The sequence below is a fragment of the Corvus hawaiiensis genome, chromosome 9 (assembly GCF_020740725.1).
Source record: "Corvus hawaiiensis isolate bCorHaw1 chromosome 9, bCorHaw1.pri.cur, whole genome shotgun sequence".
Lineage (NCBI taxonomy): Eukaryota > Metazoa > Chordata > Aves > Passeriformes > Corvidae > Corvus > Corvus hawaiiensis.
Window position 1 is genome coordinate 9428193 of NC_063221.1, and position 21004 is coordinate 9449196.

The 21004-nt window shown below is 44.1% G+C and overlaps 2 protein-coding genes and 1 long non-coding RNA gene across 4 annotated transcripts in view; 2 read left to right on the forward strand and 1 right to left on the reverse strand.

Moving 5' to 3' along the window:
• Positions 1 to 7525: 7525 nt before the first annotated feature.
• GLRX2 (glutaredoxin 2) lies at positions 7526 to 10556 on the reverse strand. Of its 2 annotated transcripts, none has more exons than XM_048312402.1 (4): positions 10480 to 10556; positions 9439 to 9508; positions 8561 to 8737; positions 7526 to 8028 (listed from the first exon to the last, which is right to left on the reverse strand). In XM_048312402.1, exons 1-4 carry the CDS (start codon positions 10527 to 10529, stop codon positions 7909 to 7911), a joined length of 417 nt encoding a protein of 138 aa, XP_048168359.1. In that variant the 5' UTR covers positions 10530 to 10556; the 3' UTR covers positions 7526 to 7908. The 2 variants fall into 2 exon arrangements, with proteins under 2 accessions (XP_048168359.1, XP_048168361.1); XM_048312404.1 differs by lacking the exon at positions 10480 to 10556 and adding an exon at positions 10404 to 10448.
• Positions 10557 to 10631: 75 nt separating this feature from the next.
• LOC125329908 lies at positions 10632 to 12806 on the forward strand. The gene is made up of 2 exons (XR_007205303.1): positions 10632 to 10778; positions 10892 to 12806. It is a non-coding gene; the product is annotated as an uncharacterized LOC125329908 (long non-coding RNA).
• Positions 12807 to 14792: 1986 nt separating this feature from the next.
• CDC73 (cell division cycle 73) overlaps positions 14793 to 21004 on the forward strand; it is a 101732-nt gene continuing 95520 nt past the window's right edge. The window contains exons 1-2 of the mRNA XM_048312472.1: positions 14793 to 14959; positions 20374 to 20479. Of these exons, the coding sequence (XP_048168429.1) occupies positions 14829 to 14959; positions 20374 to 20479 (237 nt within the window). The 5' untranslated portion in view covers positions 14793 to 14828. The remainder of the gene's footprint in view (positions 14960 to 20373; positions 20480 to 21004) is intronic.

Consider the following 21004-nt stretch of genomic DNA (forward strand, 5'->3'; position numbering starts at 1 on the left):
CGAGGGCACCCTCAGTCAGTTTGCAGGTGACACCAGGTTGAGCCAAAGAGTTGATCTGCTGGAGGGCAGGACGGCTCTGCAGAGGGATCTGGACAGGCTGGATCCATGAGCCAAGGCCAAGTGTATGAGGCTCAACAAGGCCAAGTGCTGGGTCCTTCCTTTGGGTCACAACCACCCCATGCAGTGCTCCAGGCTGGGGCAGAGAGGCTGGGAAGCTGCCCAGTGGAAAAGGACCTGGAGGTGCTGGTCAAGAGTGGGCGAGCAAGAGCCAGCTGTGCCCAGGTGGGCAAGAAGGCCAAGGGCATCCTGGCCTGGATCAGGAATAGTGTGGCAGCAGGCCCAGGGCAGGGATTGTTCCCCCTGTACTGGGCATTGGTGAGGCTGAACCTCAAATCCTTTTTGCAGCCAAGCATTGGAACAGGCTGCCCAGGGTAGTGGTGGAATCATCATCCCTGGAAGTGTTCCAAAACCGCGTTGATGTGGTGCTTAGGGACATGGCTCAGCGGTGGACCTGGCAGTGTTGGGTTGATGGTTGGACTTGATCTTAAAAGCTCTTTTCCAACCATCATGATTTTGTGATTCTTTGTTACCTTTTTGTGAAGGGAAAACAAGAAAAGCAGATGAGGAATCTCTTTTTTTATTTTTCCTGTTGCACACAATTTAAAATAACAGAAGTTTGCTAAAAGTGGTTACAGGGTTACATAGTATATAATTTAATTTCATTTATAGTAGATTATAAATATGGAGAGATTTTTAATTTCCCCCGTTGCTGTGGAATGCTTATTTGCAAGTATAAATTCATGAGTTACTTCTAAAATGGGGCTGGAAACAAATGGGCTTAGTATGTTTAATAATGGCAATTTAACAGCAACTTCATTGAGAGGGAATTTTCTTTGGGCTTTTTTAAATCTTTGTATTTTAAGTGTTACTAATGTTCAGTGGTTTCCGTGGTTACAGTTAAAAGCTACAAAAGTTGTTTTTTCTGGTGTGTGTTGAGACCATGTGACTGTGATACAGTGTAAAAGTTACCCAGGGACATTTTATACTGATAAAACTGAAAGTGCAAGAGCTCATGCTAATCTTTTTCTCTCTGGATTATCATCTGGATTTTCAGGAGGAAATATCTCTTTAGATAAATTGAGGGGCAGTTTCTGCACAATACAGTTTCAAAAGCACTAGTTTAGAATTCAAATGCTTTACAGGAAGTTCTAAAAACTGTTTTTAGTAGAAAAAGGCCTTGGAAATGACTGGGATGTCACATTCAGTCCTTGTCACAACTTCAAGAAGCATCAGCACACTTTCAGTGAGCAAGACCAACAAGTGCATGTGTCTTGGCCTGCTCACCGAAGCTGAGTGGGAACAACCAGAAACAAAAAGCTATTTTTTTTTTTCCTTTTTTCAGAAGAATGTATTCCGTGACTCAGAAACAATCTTCCTAACAGGAGAGTATTTCATTTTTAAAAATCTTTTTGTAGATTAGTGTTACTTCTGATTTCATAAATTAATTCAAGCTAACATATTTCAAAACTACCTCCAGTTTATAGTGACCAATTCTTAAAAACTTTTATGAACTGTACAGTTGCCTCCTTCATGTTCACAAAATCTTGTTTAGGAAGTGATTGAAACTGGATTCTTCATTCTTTATTTTTAGTCTGATAGTAAGAGTGTGACAAGGAGAAAGACAGTGAGTATTCTACCACTTTGGAACAGAAATTGATAGCAATTTGTGTGTACATGTATTTAATTCTGTGTTTTATATATGTGTGTATAGGGGGGAAGTTAAAAGATCTCTTTAGTAGATCATTCTTAAAACATTAGAAAGGTTTTTTAGTGATGCTTTTACAACTTTCTCTAAAACAGATGTATGTCAGCCTCTTTTATGCTAAAGCTGGCTGTTTTAAACAGTGAATTTGATGTTAATTTGAAAATAATTATGATTTATAAAAATGCCACGTTTACCCATAGTGGTGAATGACATGTAAGACCATATTTTTCTGCCTAAAACCCGAGCTTTTAAATGTAAAATGGAAGTTCCTACTATACTTTTGGTACTTGTAACACTTTTCATTATGCCTCATTCCTATCGATTATAAATTCAAAGCTTGCATTCTGTAGCAAGGATATCTCTTTTGGTGCTAAAATAGGATGTTACATGTTACTGAAGGTATTCTGCTACTTACGCTCTCCCTTAATGCATGATCAATGCAGTGAGGGAAGCCTTTCCTGACATTAAAGCAGGGTTTAAAAAACTGCTGGGTAGAGTGTTGCCTTTCAGCCAACATGAATGTATCACTCCTGAATTAATCACTGCTCTGACAGAATGCTTGGAGGACACAGGACTGCCACCAGCTCCTCAGGTGACTTCTAGAGCAAACCAAGTGTTCCTACGAAGGCTGAGACGTAGCACTTTTGAGTTTGGAAAAAGAAAATCAGCCATTTCTCTTGAAAAATTGCGCATCATTTTTAGGGTCTAAGCAAAACACCATGAATATGGCGAGTAAACTCATTTGCTCAATACATGTTAATAATTATTTCAAGTAAATGCACTGATGTTTGGGGGTTGGGTTTGGTAGTAATGTGTTTTAAATGACACAATAGTCAAACATCTGATTAGGTGTTTCCTTCTAAGCTAGAGATGTTGAAAATAACTGATAGATGAGCATCTTTTGCAAGTACTTTTTCTTATTTGGAGTAGTATTTGTGAAGTAATAGGAAATATTTTGGACTAAATATAAAATGAAAACTTAAAACAGGTGTTTCAAGTAACTTTCAAGTAAACTTATTGCAAATAAAAATTAGAGTAGTTACTAACAGATCGAATGAATGGTTATAGTGGTGTTGCATCGTTGGAAGCAGTCCAGTTTAAAATGCAATTCCTTGAACTAGAGTGTGGAAGTGAAGATGAACTTTTCAGTAGGACTAATAGAATTTGTAGCTCCCTGTATCTGTTGACACTGGATAGCTGTGACCAGTGATAAAAGGTGGTCATCCCTGCTGGGGTACAGAATGTGCTCCTAAACATTTATGGTATCTCTGGGCTAAAGACCTTGTTAGAAATAGGATGTTCTCAGTGGTTCGTGCGATGTAAAAGCAGCACTGATGAGACCATGTTGTCATCTGCTCCTCCTTCAAGATTTGCGCAGAGAGGGGAAACTGAAGTAAATGCTGACAGCTGAAATTTTATAGTATGTGGACCTTTCTGGGGGTTTCTTTCTGGTTTTGTCATTCTCTTCCAGTAAGGGGCATAGAAGAATGATGCTGCATATTCCTTGTCCATAGACTGGATCGTTTTTATCTGCCCATACACTGAATTTTAGGGGACAGCATGACTCATTTGCCATAACATGCATTTGTCCTGTTTCTAGTCTTTAGATATTAAACTGATAATTTCCAAAACACTACCTAGACATGTAAAGAGGCATTACTGTAATGCTTCAAAAATAATAAAAAACGTGAGCTAAGATAAAGTTGCTAAGATTAAGCTTTAGTTCAGTGTACAATAAACTACCTACCCTTTCACCAAAAAGGAGACTTTCAAATTAATAGTGGTCTTTGCATTGGAGGAACACTGACTGGAAAAGCAGAAAAGGGGCTATAATTGTGCACTGCAGTTTATCAGTAAACATTGAGCAGGGAGAAGTTTAAAGCTAGTTAGTTTTATTCAAAATACTGAGTAAAAATAAGTCTAAATGCAGAGTGCAACTGTAGACCAGGCAAATGCAGGTTTCCTGATACCTAACAGAGTTAACTGGTTTCAGTTTGACTGCCATTTCACTGTGACCCGCTTGACAGTTCTGGAGCATTAGACTTTTCTGTCTAAGGCCCTAATGTTCAGGCACTTTAGCTTTAAGAAAGAAGAAAAGCATGTCGTGGCTGGAAGCACAGAAGAGGTGAAACATTCTTCTGTAAGGAATGACCATCAAAGGTCAGGTTTCTTCATGGAGGAGACACAATCGACAATGTGGAGAGGGCAGGAGGCTCTCGAGTTTTTAAAAATAATGCAGTGAGCACATCAGCATTGTGTAATAAATTCAGTAATGACAATAATAATTTTGCCAAGAAATAGAATTTCATGTCAGGAATTTTAGACCTGGAGCAAGGAGTAGGAGAGTTCGAGGTGCTTGTAGAATTCAGTCCTCTGTGTTTCAAAAAAGAGAAATCTAAAGGTAGGTGTAGCTCTGAGGTCAGCAGGGCCAGTCTAAATGCCCACTGTGTGAGGGCTGCTAATAACTGGCACAAAAATACCTTGCTGCTTAAAACCACTGTTAAACAATAAATCTTAAGGGGGTTTATGTTCTTTTACATTGCTGTTGATAACTGGTGCCCATAAATGGGTATGGCTTTAAAAGGCTATTCAACAAAGTACATATTCTTGGCTTAAAAATACACCAGCAGTTTGGGAACTGTGTTTTAATAATGGCTCTGTCTGTAGAAACACTATGAAATATTTGTCTGCATTGCAAATGCTGCTTAACCCTGTCCCAAGCTCACAGCCACCATAACAGAAGCTTTAGTTTTGGTTCCATTTCTTTTTTGTTTCTTCTTCTTTTGCTTTACCCTTTTCTCTGTTAGTGTTGGGGATTTTTCTCCTTTTCCATCTTGTCACCTCAGGCCTATACTTGAATCTTTTTTCACAAGCTCTCATCCATTCCTTTTTTTTTTGTTTGTTTTTTTGCCTGTTCTTCTGCCTTCTTGCTATCACTGAGTGTGCTCACTTAGCTCCCTGCATCAGGACTGATGGTATAGTATTTATCTTAACTTTTTAAAAAATGAACATTTTTTTTCTTTTCTTGAATTATATAAATCTCATACCAAAAATCTAATTTTCTGTATCTGTCAGATTTTTGGCAAAGCACTGTGTAAAAATCAGTGACAAAAGTATACTATATTTATTTACAAAAATCCAACATCTGCCCGTGAATGGCTTTATTTGAAAAAAGTAGCCTCTTAAAACTGGCTTTTCAAACTGGCTTTTCAAGTGTAAAGTTTATTTCTAGAATTAGTTCAGTGATTTGAAACTTTTCATTCTGTTAAACAGTATCAAACTGCTGTCATGCAAAATTAGGAAAACATTTAATATTCTGGATAAACAGCTTCTTTGCAGTATTGACTAGAGAAAGCCTTCAAAGAATAGGCTGTAGAAGTAAAGAATCATTTGTCTTGCTTCTGCTTTTAATCCTTTTCTTTAGTTTCTCTGAAGTTCCACCAGTTTCTAGGTTTGTTTTGCTGTCTGCAGTGGTTTGCAGTGCACAGATATGCTGTAAGCAGCTATTCCCATTACTTTCTTGCTGGAATGGTAGAGATTTCATCTTCCCATGACACAGCAGAGTGTACAAATGGCTGAGCAAGAGTTCTGGGGGAAAGGTAAAACACTGTCCAGGACAGTGTTTTATGGATGTGCTGCTCTGAGGGAAATCACAAAAGATGAGCTAATTTCAGCAGAAGGTATGGTGTCTTTAAATATGTGTGCTTACATATCTGGATTTATGATTTTGATACTGTAAAGTGTGGTTTCTTTAGGTACTTCTGCATTCTGAATTTAAGTTTAAATATATATATATTTGCATATGTATGTGGTATGTTGAGAACTTTAAAAAATGCTTCATTAACAAATAAGTATAAATAGCTGTTTTCCTAATGTTACCAGCTTAAGAGTTAAGCACAAGTAGTTAGAAATGTCTTTTCATTCTCCTGTGAAAGTGCAGCTCTACTCTTTAAAAATAATTCTGTATTTAAAAAGCAACACATGGGCACATTCACAGCTCTGTGTGCTTCATTAAATAACCCAGTGTTTGTTTCCAGCTTCTTGTGCTTCTTAGAAGCATGGGATTTAAGCTGGATGTGCAGGTATCCAGATCTTTTAGTGGATACATGTTAATATTCAGATCCCACAGCAAGCGTAATTTAAGATAAACAGTTTTGTCCCGGAGACAATGCTGGGGGGGAAAAAAAAAAGGAAATCTTTAATTACTATTATTGAGTTTCTTAATTTTGGGGGCTTTTTTTGCTAGAGTAGAACCACACTTGAACTGCCATATCATGTTTAATTAACTTAAACATAATATGGCTTTGTGCCATCCAGTAACAAAGGCACTGTCTTGCTGCTACTTTCTATGGAATTATACACAATTAATGAAAAACTGTTTGGATGGGGAGCCTTAATACTGTTAAAAAGAAGCATAATTAACCCTTTGGGTGCCTTAAGCTAAATCTTATTTAATGAAGGGGCACTCACTTGGATCTGCAGGCACACAGCTTGTTTCAACAGCTGCAAGAGAATTTGCCTTAAGTGACAGTGCCCTGGGATTTCCAGAACTTGGAACTCAAAGGGTTATTTTAGACTACTGGTTAAAAAAACAAGCCCCTAAACAAAATGAAAAGGTCTCTGAAAAATTCCTTTGCATACTATTGTTGTTATTTTTATGTGATGGGTTTATCAGCTTTGGGGACAAAATTATTGTTAAGCTTCTGAAAATAACATCACTGGCTGAAGAATTCTACGCAGAGAAAAAGAATACTTGGTATTCTTATGACTGTATGTGCAAAATAAATTGCTTTATTAAGTGTAAATTCAGAGAGAGGTGCACATTTGTGTGTTTACCTTGATGACTGTGTCCTAGCACCATACAGTAAGCTGCAATAATTAAAATGAAACAAGGTCAGTGTGTTTAATTAGCTGATTACACATTAAAGATGCACAATGCAGGCAACTGTATACTAAAGACTTTCTACAAATGATGCAGTTTAAACTTAGTACAAACCTGCATCACAAAAGTGAAGCTGTCAAGTTTAAATGATACTCTTGTAGTCCTTGTAGTTAGCTGGAATTAAAGGTTGATGCTTTCTTCCCTTGAGGGGGAAAAAGGAGTTTAGGTACATGGAGTGCTGAAAGCAATGGAAATAACAGGAGTCTTAATTCACAAAATGTGAATAAAAAATTCATTGACTAATGTTTTTATTCTAATGTGTGCACCTTTAGTTGTGTAATGGTCCCTTTAACTGAAGAATGGGATATAATTTTCTACTTGCATATGAACTTCTTTGAAATAACCAAGAGTCTTGGCATTGCCTGGTCTGGCTTTGGATGTACATTGTACTGAAACTATGGAATTTTAGTCATTTCTTTTAGACATTTAACTGAAAGTTAAAATGGCTAGTAAACTGCATTCTGACTGTAGAATTTAAGTACTAAATAAACTCTATGCATATTAGACCCACTTCCCTTGGTCTTATGTTTGATGCTCTTGTTGGATTGGTTGTAGTGTAGTCTGTAGCTGCAGCTGAGTGCCCGAGCTGCCTGGCCCCTGGAAGGACATTCCCGAGTGACAGTACAGACTGGTACCTCACAGTGCAGAGTAAAGATGAAAGCTGTCGCTCTCTAAAGCTGCCAGAATCTTTATTCCCTTTTCTGTTCCATTGGACACACGATTTGGGAGCTGGGTGACCCGGTGCTGGAATACAAGAGAGGCAGACATGCACACACCAATATCACTACAAAATGGGTTTGCTTCACACTTCCTTCATCTCAGTTTGACAGAGAAGAATTTTATTTAAAGAAACCATTAAATTAAACTGACAATTTATTGAGACAAAGCTAGAAAGCAAAGCCCACAGGATTCTTTTTGCAGAGTCTGGACTTCCTGGAGCAGGATGGAATCGCCATGAAATGACATCACTGTCTCACTAGGAGCCCCAAGAGTTACATAATGGTTGCTAATGACCATCTGGGTTGTGGGAAAGCTGAGGCAAGGACACCAAGTAATTTGCCAAGTCCATAAAGTCTGTCAGTGATCTGTGATTCAGAAAGCCATGGCTTGAGGTTGTCGAGTGCATGTGTCTGTGATCTTCTGAATTCATCTGAAATTCTGTTCATACAAAGGAAGACGAAGCTAAGCTAGAGATGGTTGCTCAGTAATTTGCTTTCATTTGGCACTGATGAACTAAAGGAAGCAGTTTGCCTTCCTCATGAAGCTTTTGAGCATCTGTTGCACCTCCAACACAAGTCCCATTGATAAACACTCTTGGGACCTATCAAGAAAACAAAAGTTGCATTAGTTACTTCTTGGAAAAAAGGTAAACATTCAAGCAAGCCCATGTGGACTCCAGTACACACAATTACTGTGTTCTTCTAGATGTGTGTATAATATTAGTGTACAACCCACACTTCTCCATAGTATTTACAGACATGGGAAACTTTGTGTGCCCCTCCACAGTGGGATGAAGTCCCTGTGTAGGTGATTGTAATAAATTCCAATAATTGGGTCAAGTGAAACTATATAAAATAAAATACAAGTGTTAAACACAATGGTTTAAATACACAAATGAAAAATGGCTTTGATACTTCAGTTATTTCAGTGGCAGTATGGAAAAGATAACTGAGGGATAGCCAGAGGGGCTCTAGAAGAAGAGACAGAACCCTCCTGCAGCATCTAATTAAGGAGCTTGTATCCTAAATTTAATTATCACAAAAAAATTAAGGACTTGCTATGGATCTAACCCAAGAGGGATGTGTGTAGCCCAAGTTGTTACTTCTTATGTGTAAGAGAATGAATATACTCACTGTTCTGCCACCAGTCATCTGTTCCAGAATGTCTTGGAACTGCCTTCCATTTGTATTCACGTCCAGTTCCACAGCTGTGTAATTCACATTCAAACCCTCAAACAGGTTTTTTGCCATTTTGCAGTATGGGCATGTTGTTTTAGAGAAAATCACCACACAGTTGTGTGAAATAATGTCCTGTGTGCTCAAAAGAAAGTTAAAAGTCAGCGAGCTTCAAGCCAGTGCACCTTGAACACTATTAACAGTCATGAAAACTAACACACAAGTTAAAATCCCACTGTTAGAGTAACAAACACAGGAAAACCTCTGCTAGCACCTCTGAAGGCAGGTTTGACCTGCACCTGGCGCCACACTGAGCACAAGGATGGTGGAGTGTGTGGTACAATTCTGTTCTGCAGTCTGCCCAACCTGCTGCATCTCCCTGGATTGTTTAGGACAGTTTTCCCTGTCTGTAAGGTACTTGGGATGTTCCAGTGATGAGCACAGTGACCAAAAGCAGTGGGTTGAAGACATACCCTTATCACTGTACTGTAAACTCAAGGGGATTTCAGGCTATCATTTAGTATCAATACATTTATAAAAAAACCAATTTACTTGCTATCAGTAATTTTACAAGGTTCTATTCCCAATGTCAACAGCAGCACCGAATTTGAGTAGAGGTCTGAAAAAACATAAGAGTGGGTGCAGCCTAGGAGGATCAGGTTCCAGGGCTGTGGATAAACAAAACTGCCAGCATGACTTGATAACCATAATAAACATAGTACCAGGTTCAACAGGCAGAACTATTTACAATATTTCTTTGTATAAATAAGAAAATGTTTAATAACTGGCTTTTATAAATGCTGAAAATCAGTAAAAGCCACATAAATAATGTTAACCTGTATTTGATTCACAGCAGCATCATTAGACAATCCCACAGAAGCGGGCTGGCTGTTCCCCATTCTAGAACAAAAAAGAAACGACAGTCAGGTACTCGAGCTTTCAGCGAAACGCCACATTGCCCTGTTTCGTTTCGATATTTAACTGACTTCTCCATGCCAGTTCACTTGAGCCGCAGCACCCGCAGCCACCCAGGCTCTCAGGTGCCCGCAGGAAGGGGAGCAGCGGGACGGGGTGGCTGCGGGACAGCGCGGCGGCGCCGTGACTCGGGAAGCGCTCCGTGCCGCCGGGGACAGCCACACGCGCGCGTGTGACACACGTGTGACACCCGCGGCCCCGCCCGTGCGATACGCGTGTGACACCCGGTACACCGCCCGTGCGATACGCGTGTGACACCCGGTACACCGCCCGTGCGATACACGTGTGACACCCGCGGCCCCGCCCGTGCGATACACGTGTGACACCCGGTACACCGCCCGTGCGATACGCGTGTGACACCCGCGGCCCCGCCCGTGCGATACACGTGTGACACCCGGTACACCGCCCGTGCGATACGCGTGTGACACCCGCGGCCCCGCCCGTGCGATACACGTGTGACACCCGGTACACCGCCCGTGCGATACGCGTGTGACACCCGCGGCCCCGCCCGCTGCGGCAGCAGCCCCGCGCTCCTGCCCTGCCGGGGGCCGCGCCACGCCGCCCCGCTGCGATCCCTGCTCTCATCCTGATCCCGAACCCCGCCGCTCTCCCGCTCCCTGCTCCGGACCCAGGCCTTGTCCCGGTCCCTGTCCCGATCCCGGTCCCCATCCCTCTCCTTGTCCCCGTCCCGGTCCCGGTCCCTGTCCCGATCCTCATCCCAGTCCCGGTCCCGATCCCTATCTCTATCCGTATCCCGATCCTTATCCCATTGCGAGTCTCATTGCCAGTGCCGATCCCTATGCCGGTCCGGTGCCGGTCCCTGTACCAGACCATGTCCTTATCCCGGTCCCGATCCTTATCGCGATCCCAGTCCCGCTCCGGCGCCCCCGGCCCGCACTCACCGCCCCCCCCAGGCCGCGGCCGCGCGGCGCAGCGCCCCCTGCAGGGCCATGGCGCCAGCAGGAAGGGGCGGCGCTCCCCGCAGTCCTCACGGCGGTCCGCCGCCTCTCCTCGCAGGCCCCCGCCCCGCCTCCCGGGACTGCCCGCCGCGCTGCCTGCGCGCCCTGAGGGCCGGGCCGGCTCCGGGGACGGGGTCGGAGAGGCGCGGGGAGGGGCTGGGTGTCCCGGGCCCCGGAGCTGCTGCTGCTGCGGGGAGAATCGGGGAGACCGGAGTGTGGCCTCCTGCCCGGCCGACTCCCAGGTGCGAGGGTTTCGGCGGTGCCTCTGCTTTGTCCAGTGTAAAACTTACTTTAACTCTTCTCCGTCCGCGTTTCAGTTGCCTGCTCTTCCTCACGCTTCTTTCCTGCCTTGCAGTTCTTCAGTCAGAAACTGACCCGTGAAACAGAAGCGTTGGAACGGAGGAAATAACGTGTGGGGGATGAAGAATTCCTCCTGGTACCTGGGAATTTGTGTTAGCAGAGTTGGCTAATCCTGTAATGTGTGGAATGTTTTTAGTGGCTCCTGGGGGGAAAAAAAAAAAAAGTGGAGGTTTTACTTTATGTGGAGGTGTTGGGTTTTTTTATCTCCTCAGTCTGCCCAGTAAGAGCTGTTCAACAATGTTGTTATTTCACCCCCACATACCTTCGTCAGTGTAACCTGTTAAAGCAGTGAGAAAATGCAATTGAAACATTGTACCTATGTGATATCCTTTCACTTTATTAAATGGTAACTTGCTTTCTCATTTCAGGTGATTATCTAGCAGAATCTCCTGTGATAAAACTGATAAACTCTTAGGTATCTAATGCCACATGAAAATAGTTGCATATCAAATCCTGATTCATTGATATAAATGCTGGTTAATAATGTCACTGTGATCCCCAAAGCAAACTGTGGGAACTGTTTTGTAAACTCACAGTTAAAACTTGTAATGAAAGTGTCATGTTAAGAGTAAAATCAGTATATCTGTTGTATTAAATTTAGCAGAAAATCACCCCGTGGCATTCCAGCTGCTCCTTGGATACCAGAGGGGCTGGGACAGCTGGGGTTAGCTTCTGAGCCGTGGCCAGTTCGGCAGCAGACATGCAGAGCCGGTGTGGCACTGGAACGAGATGACCTTTGGAATTCCTTCCAGCCCAGACCACTCTGTAGTTCTGTGCTGGTGGTGGGTAGCCTGTGTGCAGAAGTATGTGTGAACACATGAAATATGAACAACACAGCCAGCCACAAGCACGTTCAGCTGGGAGATGCCAATGTAGCACTAAGAGTACGAACACAACACAGGCTGGCTTTCCGAATTTCCCAAGCAAGCACCCGGTATAGCCGAGGGATGGAGTCTTACCCAGTAGCGGCCCCTGTGGGGAGCAGATAGGTACAGCCCTCTGACAGTGCCAGGATACAGAGATAGAGTCTCCTCTGACCTCCCTCCCCACTACAGCCGTATTTATATTGTTTTCAGTGAGGGAGGGGAGAAGGTGAAGTTGTGGCTGACATAGTTTCCCATTTAGGTGGAGTTTGATTTTAGTCACGAGCACATATGGGGGTTATTGACACAAAGTTGGGTCATGGTTTGGGTCATTCCCTTGGCTTAGTTCCCTTTACCTGCATTGTTCCTGCCAGAACATGACCACAGCACCTCTGTGCCGCTCCATCCTTTGTTTCATACCTGCATTGATTTCAGCAGGGCGTGACCGCCTCTCTCCCTGCTTTGTTCCCTCCTTCCGCAGCAGCACACCCAGCTCCCGCAGGGATCCTGCTTGTCCCTGCTGAACTACTGCCAATGAATGCACTCCTTCTCGCTCAGCTTTCTTTTTCAGTGTTCTCCCCAGTGAAGGCAGCCTTAAATGAAAAAGGAAACCAGAACTACAACGCTTTCTGGAAACTTGCAAATAAATCTCTTTGCAGCCGTGTGTGCAGCTGACTGTGCACCACACCATTCCCTGCTCCCAGAATGGAGCAGAACTGAAATGAGGGGCTTTGTGGTATCGTTGGAACGCAGTGGCTCTGTGTCTCACTGAAAAAAAGTATTATTTGTAGTGCAGCAGATGTACAGGATGTGTTTCTGAAGAGGTAGCACTGGTTTAGCGGGTACAGTGGGGCTTTTGGATGAGGTATGGAAACGGGACTTGGCCCACTGGAAGCATTTTAAGTCCCATTCCAATTTTCATGAGCTGTAGCTCCAGTAATATTCCAAATCCAATTCAGGAAATTATACTGTTTATTATGGCTTTGTCTTCTAAATACATAAATATTACTCTACACCCATTGACAAATAAATATTTGCTATAATTCACCATGTTTCTGGGTGTTGTAGCGCACATTTGTGTGTTAGACTATTTCAACAGCGTATGTGAAATGTTATAAATACACTCGTGGTGCTCTGCATGCTGAGTTGTTCTGACAGACATGGGGACATCACTAACATCTTGAAACAGGGAATTCTATAGGCTGCTGGGGTTATAGTCTGTTTTGTCAGTCTCAGCACATGTTACTTACAGGAGGAAAAATGACCCAATTCTGCCTTTTGCAGATTTAGGATGGAATAATGTTTTCTGCCAGTGTTGGAGAGTGTTAAGAAAATTCTGAGTATCCAAGGTTAGAATAAGTCACTGAGAGCTTGCTTCCAGGCCTCAAATCCTGTAGTCATTATTCCCCAGGGGGTACCAGTCTGTTTGGTTCTGCTGGGAACTGTATGCTCCCAGTTTTTGTGTGTTTGAGCAGAAGAAATTAACCTGGAACATGAAGAGAGCACAGAGAGATCGCATGCCAGCTGCAACTGTGCAGTTGCTCAGGTGAGCAAACAGAGCAAACTGAGCTCCAAGATCCCAAATTCTGCAGGGTAATGTAGGATGTGCTCCATGGCATTACTGTTTGTTCTTCTTCAGATTTACAGGCAACATTTTCCTAATGACCTTTTTCTGCTATGGTCTTTTGATGGCTTACTTGTATCAGAATTAAGGAGCACTTTTGTGATTTATGAAGCAGATACTTTTCTATCTTTTTCCCCCCCAGCTTTATATCCAGGATGCAGGAGATTTTCTCTCCAGCCTAAAGAGTGAGATGCATGCACAGCTTCTGAAAGAATCACAGAGTCACGGAATATCCTAGGTTGGATGGGACCCACAAGGATCATCGAGCCCAACTCCTGTCCCTGCACAGGACACCCCAATAATCCCACCATGTGTCTGAAAACGTTGCCCAAAAGCTTCTGGAACTCTGACAGGCTTGGGACCATGACCACTGAACTGGGGGAGCCTGACCACCCTCTGGGTGAAGAACTGTTTTCTAATATCCAGCCTAAACCTCTCTGACACAGCTTCCTGCTCTTCCCTCTGGTCCTTTTACGCTGTTTTCTTGAGGTGTTCCCCAGTACCAACCATGTGCTGCTGGGCACATGGTTGGGGGTAATGGCATAAAACCCCATTAACACCCCCAAATCCCTCCCAGCGCCCTCTAAAACCTTAGTGTCACTAAAACCCCTTCTAGTATACCATAAACCATCCCAGCACTCCCAACCCGCCTCAAACCTACTCAGCACCCCCAAAATCCATTTTAGCTCTCTCAGACTCCTCCTAGCACCCCCTAAAGCTCTATTAGCACCCCCAAATCCCTTTGTGCACCCTCTAAAACCTCTTTAGCCCCACTAAAACTCCTCCTAGTGTACCACATATCATCCTAGCATCCCCAATCCCCTCAAACCTCCTCAGCACCCCCAAAACCCTTTTTAGTTGTGTTTTGCCACCCCCAAATCCATCCCAGCACCTGTAAAACCCTGCTAGCACCACTAACCCCCTTCAAGCACTCTCTAAAACCTCTTCAGCACCAGCAAAACTCCTCGTTACCACCACCCAAACCATCCCGGCGCGCCCGGGGAGCGCGGCGCAGCCCCGCGCCGTGACTCGGCGGACACCCGGAAGCATCAAAGCTCCAGAGAAGAGAAGCAGCGCCGGTAAACTTGGGCAGTAATTGTGTGCAAAGGCTCTATTTTTACACAAAACCCAGGAAAGCTCTGTGTGCCCACGATGGTGAAGGTTACGCCCGTACACCCGGCCCCGCCCGGGCCGCCGTGAAGGCGAAGGGGCCGCGAGCGCCCTGAGGGCGGAGGGGGCGTGGCCTCATCGCCCCGCCAGTACCGCCCCCCTCGCGGGGGCGGGGGGGGGGGGGGGCACGTCGCTCCCATGGCAACGCGTCCGGCGTCGCCCCCTGTAGGCGGCGCGGCGGCGTTGGCTCAGGCATTCGCGGCGGGCAGCCCGGGGCGCGCCGGCGGGGTCCTGCGGCGGGCGGCGGCGGCCGGAGCGGCGGCGGCCGGGCGAAGATGGCGGACGTGCTGAGCGTGCTGCGGCAGTATAACACGCAGAAGAAGGAGATCGTGGTCAAGGGCGACGAGGTGATCTTCGGAGAGTTCTCCTGGCCCAAGAACGTCAAGACCAACTATGTCATCTGGGGGTGAGCGACGCGGCCGGGGAAAGGGGCGGGCGGGGGGAGAAGTTGCCCCGAAGTTGCGCCCGGGCAGCGGGGTCGGGGATCCCGCCGTCCTCGGCCCCCCCGCGCCCTGCAGGGAGCGAGGCGGACGGGGACGGGCGGGCTGCTGCCGCCTCCCGCAGGGCCCCGGGGCCGCGGTGCCCTGCCCGCGTGTCCCGTGGGCGATCCTTGTCCCCCGGCAGCCCGGCCGGGCAGGGAGCGCTCGCCGCTCCCTTCGGGAACGTTCCCAGCTCCTGCCCTGGGCCAGGAGAGCCGCGGGGCCGGGACCGGGCCGTTCCTCGGCTCTCGGCGCTGCTGTCCGTGCCGCCCGGCGGAGCCGCGTCCTGCAGACTCATGCGATGAGATGGCAGGAGGCAGCTTCTCCCAAGTTTTTCTGGGTGCTTGGTGAAAAAGAGGCTTTATCTTGTTGTTTGGACAGCTTTCTCAGGCACATGGTGTATCTTGGGGTATCCTGCGCGGGGCCAAGAGTGGCACTTGGGTATCCTGACGGGTCCGTTCCCACTCAGCATAGTCTGATTCTACTGCCTTGGGTTGTCGGGGCTGCTTCTCTTCTCCTGGAGCTTTGATGCACCAGGATAAAGCCAGCAAGGTCCAGACCGACGCTCCCTCTGGTGAGCTGTGCAGGTGCTCTGCCCCCACCTGAGGCCTCTTCCTGGGCAGGACCTAATGCAGGCTGCTTCCCGGTTGGTCTTATCGTAATGAACAAGTAGAGAGAGTGTTTATGTGGCTTAAATGATTGTATTAGATAAAATGCTTGCTTTTAGAAAACTTCTAGAAAATGAGGGTTTGTACCTGTTGAATTTCCTAGTATAGTATGGATTGCTTGCATTGCAAGGGAGTTTTTCGTTTGCCTTTCCTCAGAATTTAGCAGCTGCTTGCTTTTTTATGTCCTAACTAGAAGGGTTCCAATGAATCTCTTTCAAACGCAAGAGAAAAAAAATGCTTCTTGTTAAAGCTCAGGTACTGATCAAAGAGGGCATATTATCCTGTGAAGCTTCGTGGGAAAGCAGAAGAACCTGTAGATTTCTCAAAAAACCTCGAACTTGTAGTTAAGTCTGACAAGGAATTATTTTTTGTTTTGTTCTCATAATTATCATATGACTATTACTATCCTTAGTCTGGAAGAGAGAAAGGAAATAAACCTATTTGTTTATTTTAACTTGTAGGTGGACTTTTTGGAGCTGATTTTACTTTGCACTCTATTTATAACTAGAAACATGCTTTTTCATTACCTGTTTCAAGCTTTCAGAAACTAATTTAGGAGTTATTTGTGCTTCCTGGCTGAGTGGGGGATACTGGTAGGTAGACTGAAGAGGAAGAAAAATATTTGGATAAGCAGTTAAAAGCCTTGGCTGTATTTTTGCTGGGCAATGTGTAGACAGTTGTGGTGGTCTCCTTGCTACAGGTCGCTTTTCCCAAGTGGTAACAAGTAGTGGTTAAGTAGACAAACAAGTTTCATTGCCCTTCTGCAGGGAACGAGAAACTGATATGCAGCCCTGCTCTATTGCTCAGAAGAGCTGGAATTAGACCCAGAAATTGTTACCAAAAGCCTAAAAGCAGCTGGAGAGCAAACTTTGCTATGTACAGCTTTATCTTCCTGGTCAAGAAGGATGTGTGGGTGACCAGAGGATTCTCTGAGCACAGCAGCACCTTGTCAGAGCTGTGAGTGCTCACCTCCTGGGGTAGATGTGTGGTAGAATTTGAGGGGTGTTGTTCTTTTGGTTCGTTTGAGGTGAATTAGTAAATCTTGGTTTAGACCAGCGGCTTCTGAACTTTTGATGGGATCAGACTGCTCTCAGTTCACAGCATTTCTTGTAAACCACTGTGGCATTTTGCATGTCTCAGCTTTAAATTGAAGACACTGTAAAAATGAGACCAGTTCTGCAAGCCATGCTCAGTAACTTGAACACCACACTTGAGGAGATGCTAATTTAGGTAATTGCCACACTCAGGAGGGACATTTTCAAAAACTTTCAAGATTCAAAGCTTTTTATATTCAGGTCACTCGACAGGATACAAATTATGCTTGCACTGAGCAGATGTTGGTGGCTTAGTCTTTCACAGAGCAAACCTGGAGTTCTGTTTTAGGTGTCCACAGCACAGTTGCTGTAATTGCATCTGCAGCTTGGAGAGAGTAATGCCACAGTGGCATTTGTCCCTGCTCGAATTAGAAGTAGTCCCACGAGACATTTAGCTCTGGCTCCTCGAGCAGCTCAGCTGGCAGAAGTCAGCAGTGCTGCCCTGCATTGCCTCCTCTCTCTGCTAGCACAAGTGTCAGCCAAACAGGGAATTGGTCTGAGGAACCAAGCCAGGTTAAAGGTAACCTGGAGGAAAAAAAAAAGTGAGGGGGAAAAGCAACTTTCATCTGGTTTAGTTTCCAGATAATAATTATAGAAATACTACTGGTGGCACATGAAGAAGGCTAGGTGGTCTGAGATGAAGTGGGTTGTGTGTTTTGACCTATGGGCCCTGAAGAGTGATTATTGAATCTGTTTCAAAACTGAAGGAAGGAATCAACCTACCAGAGAAATGTACTCCTTTATTTGCCCAGCTGAGGGGTTTGGATGTGCAGCTGAGTTTTTAAACAGTGAGCAGCCAGCCCTGGGTATTGTCAGTTGTGTGATACTCCGTGTGCTTTGTCTTGTGTTTTTAAAGATTTCTGCTTGGTTGTGTGGATGAGACACAGGCCCTTAGTATGTCTGTAAAACTTCAGGCTTTGAAACAGGAAAGGGGAAATAAAGCAGTTAAAAATGAATAAATTCCTGGTGCCCACAGGTGGAAGGTGACTGGATGAGAAGGAAGTAAGTTTGGTGTTAAAAACAAGCAGGTGAAACTTGCTCTCTCCTTTTATATAAACATTTTCTCCATTTTTAAGCTCGAATTTATTTTGTAAGCGATGCAACTCTTCCTTATATTTTTGCTTTAGTGTTTGTTACTGGGTTTGTTGAGGTCTGCCTCCTAAGATTTACTTTTTTTCTTAAGTAATTGATGCCATAACTGAATATGGGAAATAAGAGAATTAACTTCTCTTTCTACTTCGGATGTTTGTAAATTGAATGAGGCAAGCTACCCTCAGATCTGCCTGGTTTTGGTTCTCTGTTTATTTAGCATGAGCACACACTGATGTTGAAAGGTCACTTTAGGCTTAGATTTTCTCCTTGTGTGCAACTGCTTGTCCATCTGATGATTTCCCATTAATGTGCAATATCTTGTCCCCCTAATAAAACATCCTCTTAGAGCCATAATGAGCACAGGGAATTCTTGTGTGTGTGGTTGAAGTGGTGAAGTACCAGCTGTGCCCTGCTGAGCTTTGGCAATGCCTGTGGCTTTGTAATACTGTATTTTTTCAATTAATAGATAGTGGTTCGGTATTTGTTTGTTTTTATATTTTGTCATTTATTGCTAAATATTGTTAAAACTTGAATAGATGACCAGCTGGACTTTTCTATTATGCTTGGTGCATATGGCACACTTCAAAGAAATAATGAGTTATTCTGAACTAAGACAGTCTAAAGTGTTTGTTTTAAAATGAAGTGACAGCTGTATCATGTGACATCACGGCTTTACTTCAGAGCCTGTGTGGAGGAAGCTTTTGTTTCTGCCAGTGCTCCCTGTATGTTTAGATACCACCTTATCAAAGATCCTTACTGTTTTGCTGCTAACTCAGACAGTTCCTTGCTGAGGAATCCAGTTTTGGTGGCTGCCTGTCGTTGTGAAGCCAAGTTTTGGCTTCTTAGCAGTTGAAAGAAAGATCCTGTATCTACTCCCTTTCCTCTGCAGCAACAAAAATACAGGCACCCTCCACCCCATGCAGACCCAAGTTTTCAGAAGGAAGGGGCAGTAGTAGAGAGAGCCTTCATTCCACAATTCTAGTATCCTGAATCTGTTTTCTCTGCATGTCATTCATATATTGGTTTTCTCAGGCATCATTGTGAAGGTAAGGATTTGAACTTTACTGCTAATAATGAGTTCTGAATAGGTTATTGGGCACTCTTAGCTAATTTCAGAAAAGTAATAACAAGCAATGCAGTAGGTGGCATTAAATCCACAGTACGGAGAAAACAGACTTACACTTCTGTTGGTTTAGTAGATTTTTTTGTGTGGCTCTTTCAGGCTCCATAAAATTGTGACTGAGTACTTTTTATTTCCTCTCCCTTCCCCCAGTGACGTTGGCACTTCTGTGGTGTGTGTTTTGGTGCTCATGATCAGCCATGAGTAAAGCCATTATACTTAGAAGGAAAACTCTTTTAATGAAAGGGTTTCTTCCTGAAATCTCTTGTTTGCTGAAACTTCTCTACCAGTCTTAAATTTATAGCTTTGGGCTGGTTTTGTGGTGGCTTCTCTTCCTCAGGCTTTAAGGTGAGCCAGCTGGTTGGGGAGAGGGACTGGGCAATGTGGAGGAGCCCTGTCCTGCCTGGAGTTGGGGTTTGACAGGTCCCAAGTGTGAGTGGGCTGTGGAATTGCTGCTCTTGCTGCTTTCCTGACTGCCAGGTCTGTTTCTCAGAGCAGTTGGAGTGCTTAGGGAGTAGGTTTTGTTTTGGACAGGCATTGCTTCCTGTAGTAACAGCAAAATGGGTGAACATGTGAGAGGGGGGAGTTATGCTCGATGTACATGAAACCAGGGGTTTATTTGGCCTTGTTTGGTGTGGTGGTTTTTTTTTTTTTTTTAATTGTGAATAGTTGCACAGAACAAGTTCCTTTTTAGACTTAAAACCTGTATCTTTGAAACAAGCTGTTTGAAAGCTGAGATTGAACTTGATATTGTTGTGTTGCTCTGATGTGGTCTGACTTCAGTATGGGAGCTCACTGTGATTTTGTATCCTTCAGGGTTTCGCTGGTTTTGTGTGCAATCAGTTTCTAGTAACTCCTTATTTTGATCTTTTGGCACCATTTTGAACCCTTTGCTCCCTAGACTTTGTGTAATTTATATATCCCAAGTCTCACTGTGCTTTCTCTAGTGCTGAAAATTCTGGCCTGTTGTACTTGAAGGTGACATAATATTTTATTTCATTTGCAGCTCAGTTCTGTTTCTCTGGCAGTCTCACATAAGATAGACAGTTCCTTTGATAATCAGAATAAATAGGGTCAGTGCCGGGGAATGTGTACTTACGGTTTCCCAGGTCTTGCGTGTTTACTTTACAACACATCCAACTCTTACTTTGGAATATTTTGGACAGGTTTTTTCTTACAATTCATTCAGTGAAGAGGCTGCAAGAACTCATTTCCCTCACCTGTATTTTTTAGCACAATTGAGAGCTCACTAGTTTGGCAGTAGCCTGATAATAATATTAACTGCTTGCTTTTTAAACTGTCATCTAGAAAGAAAAGAGACCTTTTCTAAAAGATTTTAAATGTTCCAATCTTTTTCTGTGTTACAGGACAGGGAAAGAGGGCCAGCCCAGGGAATACTACACTTTGGATTCTATCTTGTTCCTGCTCAATAATGTGCACCTTTCCCATCCTGTGTATGTCCGTCGTGCTGCGGTAAGTAGACTACACAAAATGTGATTTTTGTCTTGTGATAATGAATATGTGTGTAGTTATATTCAGGGAATGGTGATAGCACTTGTGTGTATGGCTTTGGCTGGGGAAAGGGAGGATGATATGCAGCAAAGTGTGTGAGTATTTAAAAACAATCACCTTTACAGAAGGATCACATGACAGTCCCTGTCAGGGTGGAGTATTTTTCTTGACAATTCACTTCCTGACAGATTATCCCTTCAAACCACCCAATTATGTTTACAGAAAGAGTTTGTCAACCAATTATTAACAGTAATGGCAGCATTTATCTTGATATTCTATGGACATAGTTGTTTCCAGCATGACACTCAGGAGTACTTTTGTCCATCTGTTGTGTGAGAGTGATCCCAATCTAGATGATCCTTTAGTGTCTGAGATGGCAGGGAGCTACAGAATGGAGAAAAGCAGAACAGCTTTGGAGTGGACTTGGAAGTAAGCAATCCAATTCAAATAATTACTGGTTAAGCCCTACAAATAAAGAAAAAAATA

What these genes read in the sequence shown, in the direction of transcription:
- GLRX2 (XM_048312402.1), bottom strand. Translation starts at nt 10,529, where the DNA reads ATGGCCCTGCAGGGGGCGCTGCGCCGCGCGGCCGCGGCCTGGGGGGGG. An exon ending in GCCGCGGCCTGGGGGGGGCG is followed by an intron (nt 9,509 to 10,479) that starts GTGAGTGCGGGC and finishes GTTTCTTTTTTG; the next exon opens with TTCTAGAATGGGGAACAGCC. An exon ending in CTGCTGTGAATCAAATACAG is followed by an intron (nt 8,738 to 9,438) that starts GTTAACATTATT and finishes TTGAGCACACAG; the next exon opens with GACATTATTTCACACAACTG.